The sequence below is a fragment of the Anoplolepis gracilipes genome, chromosome 10 (genome assembly GCF_047496725.1).
Source record: "Anoplolepis gracilipes chromosome 10, ASM4749672v1, whole genome shotgun sequence".
NCBI classification, from domain to species: domain Eukaryota; kingdom Metazoa; phylum Arthropoda; class Insecta; order Hymenoptera; family Formicidae; genus Anoplolepis; species Anoplolepis gracilipes.
In genome coordinates this window covers 10,645,588-10,652,439 of record NC_132979.1, presented here as the reverse complement: position 1 = coordinate 10,652,439, position 6,852 = coordinate 10,645,588, and the positions used below count along the sequence as shown (strand labels likewise).

Sequence of the window (6,852 nt, the reverse complement as noted above, 5' to 3'; positions counted from 1 at the left end):
TCTTTTCTTTATTTTTTTTCTTGCATAGTATTTTCGTTTCCTCAATCGTGAGGATGTCCATATATTTTCGATGTCACTCATTTCAAGTATCTCAAAATTATATGACCACTTATTATATAAAACGAAAAAAACGACAAAATTGTTACAAAAATGTATACAATTCTGTGAACTGATAACTTATTTAATGTATTTTGTAGGTTAATTTTATCTGGGAAAGGATTATGATTTATATTTTGGGCCTATCAGGGTATTTCAAGCTAAATTATTCAATCCAGGTCCCATAGCTTTATATCTAATTTGAGAATAATTTGGCAGTGTCAATATAGGACCTATGTAGATTTTTCTGACTATTATTCTGATTATTTTTTCTCGGTAAAGTTAAGGTCAATTTCTAGAATCTATTCTAAACCTAAATGGATATTTCAAACTGGATTTTTCTATTTAGGCCCTGTATTTAATCTTGGCAAGTTGAGGAAATTTCTACCTGGGAATACACCAAGGAAAATATGTGCCCTATGCACTCATCAATTTCGCAGAATAAATTATTTTCTAAAAAATCGACGCATTAATATCTGCGTTGGCTTTTATTTACTCCTATTTGTTTGTTTGTAAATATTAAGAGCTTTATATTCGAAGTATTTAATTCACGCAGGCTGAAAATCGCGTTTTTGGTTATATGTATACAGATTTATAAACAATAGACGCAAAAGATATCGGTGGGATTGAATAGCTAAGAGCAGTCACCCGCAAACAAAAGACTCGGGTTTGATTTCCGATTTCCGAGAGAAAGAAAAAAGAAAGAGAAAGAGAGAGAGAGAGAGAGAGAGAGAGAGAGAGAGAGAGAGAGAGAGAGAAGAGAGAGAGAGAGAGAGAGAGACAAAGGTTAAATTTAAAGATAAGCATATATGTATATTTCTGGAATTATTTAACTAAATGATATGTAAAGTAAGAAACATACTTGAATAGCGTGCGATATTGGTCGACGTTCTTCTAAAATGGTCTCAATAATATTGTTATCCAACAATGTGTTTGGCGGTATAAACGAAGTGTGCGTTTCGAGAACTCCAATAAACTTTCTATATGTGTTTAACAACACTTCGTACATCATGTTTGTTTGCATATAATCGATCAGACGAATAAAGCTGAATAAATAAATAAATATAGTTATTTAATTTTTTCGAAAAATTGCAATCATATTCATAAAACCAAAAAAAGAACTCAGCCTTCATACATTGACATCACAGATAGGAAACTTTAATCATAAATGCACAATTATTGCTTCTTTCTATTTAAAATAATTTCGCAATAATTGTTATAAAGTGATTCTGAAAAATATATATTTGTTGCGAAAAAAATAATGTTGTAAATATTGAAAAAGTTATAAAAAAATAATTACGCGTCCAGAGACGTCCCTTATACGTGTGCTTGTCTCTCTCGGTGTGTACCCTTTTAATCTATAGGTGCGTGCGAATTTCAGAAACGATCTGAATTTTTCCCGAGACAATTCGTGCCGAGACGTAAAGATACGTTTACCCAATACGAATCGCCGCCCATGAAAACTCCTGCGCGATTTTCGTGACAATTTTGTAATTATTTGTATATTACATTTGTTTAGTGTTAATAGCAAATATCGGTTATGTCTCAAATTCCGCGACTCTCATCTGATTAACAAGACATGTTAAAGATATGTTAAGGAAAAAAAGAGGCTGGACAAGCGGAGGCCCGGTTACAAAGATTACGTCAGATGTTATTAAATTATATAGTTCATTTTGATACCAATTTAGATATCTGCCAAATGTTAATTTTTTTACACTGAGAAAAATATCTAGCAGTTTTAATCGGAATGAAAAGCCGTTCGAACATTTTATCCGATCGATTTTAAATGGATTTGTGGCTATCCGATAAAATGATGGATGCCTTTATCCGATAAAATGTAATTTCCAATAAAATTGAATGTATAATGAGCCGTATTTGTCCGTTTAAATTGATATACACTATCGGATATTGCAATTGATCGGATAAAAACAAGGTATTTTATCTGATCTAGCTGAATGTCCGCTCTAATGTATATCCAATGAAATATACGAATGAAATCGAATAATATTCAAGAAATTATTATCTGATAAAGTAATATTCGATGAAATACAATTTAGAACGTGTCCGTTCCACGATTAAGAAATAAGGCGACGGAGCACAAACTCTAGCGGGGTAACACGTTTGCAGCGGGGGAGGCCATATTCCACCATATTGGTTCCTCAATTATACATGTGAGCGCATATACAAGAGCTTCGTCAACATACGACGGATTGCCTGTCCATAGGAACAGAAGGTTGATAATGCAGGAATAGATAATACAGATTATTCACGTATATTTTTGACGAAGTATACTAGCTGTCACACTATCAACGTGTAATAAACTGTTAAAAGAAGAAACTAAATTGCACAAAATAGCGAACTTAAAAGAATATTATGATATTATTATATTAATATTATTATAATATTCTTTTAGATATATACTTTCAAATATTTGTCACAAGTTGGGCAAGCAACCCGTCACAATGAGCTGTATGTTGACGAAACACCCTGTACATATACGGTTTTCGCTCATATATATTATCTTTTCTACTACGGTTATATATTGTTCATATAGTGGGTATATCACAAACGTGTTTATGTGTGAGATAAAAGGAACTAATATGACGGAAAAGCAGTTCGCCCCCCCCCCCTCCATGTCTGAGATGACGCCCCCTCTGGCCTAAACTGAGACTTTAGACTCTGTCCCCCTTTTCCTTAGTTTGTGGTCCGTTCAGAACGTGTCCGAAAATATAAGCGTGTACATTTCGGTAGTTGCGCGCGTACCGGTACCTACGATTGCAAATGGTGCTAACAGCCGTACCGATCAGGCGGACTAAGCATGCAACAAGAAAATTTACAATAAAATTTTAATGAAGAAAATGTACAATAAGCATGAAGGGTCCCATGGCATATTACGCTTCTAAGTATTCCGGCCGCGCGCCGTCTGATTAGTCAACTTTAATTGTTAATAACTCGGTAAATAATGGTCTGAGCCAAAATCGGAAAAGGAACTTTTTACTCAAAATTCCACCTTCTTTCACCCCCTAAAGTATTAATTGAGAGTTACGGAACATCCTGTATATATTTTCTCTCTTTCTATTTTAATTTTTAATTTACTTTTTCTATTATTTTATATGTACTGTTTTTTATAGTTAAAAATATATTTATTTTTATCACACACATATTAGAAACACAAGTTTAACAATGAAATGATGAAGAAATAAAATAAAATTATTTTTTATAATCACTTTCCATTCAAAGCTTAAATTTATCATTTGATTTATATTTTATAATAATTTTTGTTTCAAAAATTTTTTCAAATTATCCTTATAAAAAATTAAAGCATATATTCGAATATTCTTCTATATTTTTATTTAGTATAATACTTTGACCTCGATTTGTATTATTAGGACTTTTTTATTTATATATGTGTTTATTATACAATAATTGCAAAAATCCTTACATGTTAATTAATATACAAACTGTTATAGCCCGAGACTATAACTAATTATACAAATAAATATTATATACCGCGATTAGGCGCATTGACCGCGCGTGCCGCTGACATAGCGAACCACGCGCGAAACCGGAGACGAAGCCGGAACACCGCGGCGAGCATTGCGAAAGAGTGCAAACCATGAAGTCCGACCTTTGGACCCGCTGCGCTTGCACTCAGCGCGAGTTGAGCAACCCGACCGAAATTTAGAACGCTCGCTCAACAGTATAAAAAACCCACCCGCGCTCGGATGCGCGGGCAGTAAAAAGTAAGCTGGCAATCGTCATAACTACAACGGGCAGTCGCAAAGTGAACGAGTGATAATCATAGATTGAGATCACTAACGCACGCGGAGACTCGCCTATCGACCGCGCTGGACGCCGCCACGCTCCTCGAACTATCTCCTGGCCGAACGAGCTCGGCCCACTTGACCACCGCTAACCGTAAGAGAAGGAACCTCTGTAAAACAACTACTGTGTATGGGTAAAAATATATATTCTCTAACTACTACAAAGAATCTACGATCATTGAAATCAACGAAGCCTCCCTGCGCCTTAAATCCTGCTATCCTCCGCGGATCCCGAACTCAGTGCCGTCACGCGGCACAACAGTACGTTACAATTTGCTTCCATCGTGTAAATATACCACAAATCATGAACACTAGTCCATGTGTAGCATGAGGCTTTAGTCCTATAAATATGCAAACAGAAAAGAATAGAAATAATAATAATAGAAATATAATAAGTAAATATAGTTAAATATATATATATATATATATATATATATATATATATATATATATATAAGTAATGAGGAAATCGCACATGCAAAAACGGATCCCAGCAAACAGAGATATATAATTGTTGTATAACATGTAACTAACATAGATATTACAGATGTAACATACATGCTAAGTTCTAATTTCCCACTCATAGATATGTAACACAACTGTTAAATTGTAATTATATTGTAGTTATATCTCATTTAACGCAATAAATCGTCGATATAAAAAACTTGACATCTTTAATACTGACGAGTTATTATGTTATATGGGATATAACTACAATCTAATTATAATATAACAGTTGTTTGTTACATCTATGAATGGGAAATTATAATAATTAACGTGTACGTCACATGTAACATCTATGTTAGTTACATGTTATACAGTAGTTATTTATCTGTGTTTTCTGGGATAATAATGTACATGTCATTGCAGTAATCACAAATCTAATATAACATCAATGTTATATAAACAGGTTTGTGTTTGCTGGGAAATTGCATATAAATCAAGGATTACCAAGTTTATCGGGAATTGTAGCATATCCAATGGTCTTATTCGTGCAAGGATCTATTTGTTCACCTGGAATCAAACTCATTTCATCCACACAAATTATGCAATCGTTACATCGTTCATCCGAAAAGTTTAATACTTTATCCCTTAATAAATTGAAAACTTCATCACAAATTCCATCCTTAAAAGTAATGCATTCCAAACATCTACGCAGTGTACGAGATGAAGGCAAAGGATAAGATTGATTTAATAATTCTTTGTATCTATTATCCCCACATGCATGTCTGAGCCGTAATGCTTTTTTAATGGTTGCATCTGTCCATTTATATATATGGCGTCCTTTATATTTAGCTTTAAGATATTCTATCTGATCTTCATTAAACATTTGCTGTAATATTGGTATCGGAATAATTTGGTGCCTTTGTTGATTCTTTTGAATAATAGTATTTGTTTTGTTCAATTTTTTGTTTGCCGATTTTCTTCTTAATTCCTTCACAATGTCATCTGCAAGTGTCTTTGAATCATCAATCGGAATATCTACTTCATCTTCTTTTCGTAATCTTTTTGCATCATTCACTGTATCAATGTCTTCGAGAAGTCGTCTTGATGATGTAGAAGGAATCTCAAAGATGGATTGAGTTGTGTATTTCTCTTGAATCTATGAAAATTAAAACAATTTTAAAATTAACTTTACAATAACGCTATTAAGAATGCAGTTAAAATTAATACATACAACATGTTCGTTTCTTTCTGTAGCTGGAATGTTTGTGGAGTTTTTTGAAGGAAAAATTGTTGGAGTGGCATTGGCTTTTAGCTTTTTCTTGCCATCGACTCGTACTTTTTCCCACATTTCTGTCGAAAAATGAACCTATAAAAATTACACAAAATTATATTTTTTTATTTTTAATTAACACAATATATATATATATATATATATATATATATAAATATTTTAATAAATACTATATATCACTTACTTCATATACATATGAGTTTTTAGTTAATATCCACTTTGATGAGTGATTATTAATATTTTGTCACCATATTGTTCTTTGCTGCAAGTTTGATGGAAAACACTTCAGCGAAAAACCTTTTTCAGTCGAATTTGAACAATTAGGTACACAGCAGCCAGTCATTTTCTACATAATTTATATAATTTGTAATAAACATTGAAAAAGTAATACAATATTAAAGGTTAGAAAATAATTTTTTTAGTCGTTTTCATTATAATGTTTTTCCTTACCTTATCTTTTTTCTATATACTTTGTCTTTTATAATATGGCACAACTTGTTGCTTGTTCACTTATTTTAATATTTGATCACTTTATATATCACTTTTATTACTTTACTTTTTATCACTTTAACTATGGTTTCACATCACGACACAATTTTGTATACAATCGAGCGTACTTAAGTGTTCTAAATTCGAGGCACCTTATTGGTTCCGCCATATTTCATCGGAACCAATAGGAGCAAGGGCAACTCTGTCCAGACTCTTACTTTAGGGTCTCTAGTCTACATCTACCTCCCCCCGAGGGACCCCAGGCTTCTCCCCCGCTTGTCACCACGTCTCCCAAGGTTCGCACACACGTACACAACCTATCAAGGGCTTCCGTTTCCTCTTGCCTTCAATATCAACTTCTTCAATCCCTCTCGTCCCGTCATTCAGCCTCTCATTTCCACTCATTCACCCTCACTCACTCTCTCCCCCATTCTCCTTCCTCTTCCACTCTCTCCCCATTTACGCCCCTCTTTCTTCCCCCTCTCTCCTCCCTTTCCCTCTTCATCTCCATCTCCCTCATCCATCCTTCCTTCTTCTTCCTCCCCCAGCAGCCATCTTACCTTTTCCTGCCAGCTTTCCCCTCCCTCCTTCCAATTCTGGCATTCCTCCCACACATGCTCCCACGTTTCTCTTACCTTTCCGCACAACCTGCATACCTTTTCTCCTTTTCCTTTCAATACCTACTCTCCCTCACCTCTCCACCTA

The 6,852-nt window shown here is 34.0% G+C and overlaps 1 protein-coding gene across 1 annotated transcript; it reads right to left on the bottom strand.

Annotated features, from left to right (window-relative positions):
• Positions 1–4,682: 4,682 nt before the first annotated feature.
• Positions 4,683–5,951, bottom strand: LOC140670398 (uncharacterized). Its single transcript, XM_072900955.1, has 3 exons — positions 5,843–5,951; positions 5,599–5,733; positions 4,683–5,523 (listed from the first exon to the last, which is right to left on the bottom strand). The coding sequence occupies exons 2-3, from the start codon at positions 5,713–5,715 to the stop codon at positions 4,861–4,863; spliced, it is 780 nt and encodes a 259-aa protein (XP_072757056.1). The 5' UTR covers positions 5,716–5,733; positions 5,843–5,951; the 3' UTR covers positions 4,683–4,860.
• Positions 5,952–6,852: the final 901 nt, after the last annotated feature.

Bases quoted from the DNA above. Each gene is read 5' to 3' on its own strand.
- LOC140670398 (XM_072900955.1), bottom strand. From the start codon at position 5,715: ATGTGGGAAAAAGTACGAGTCGATGGCAAGAAAAAGCTAAAAGCCAAT. The intron at 5,524-5,598 runs GTATGTATTAAT...TAATTTTCATAG, and splicing joins CAGAAAGAAACGAACATGTT to ATTCAAGAGAAATACACAAC.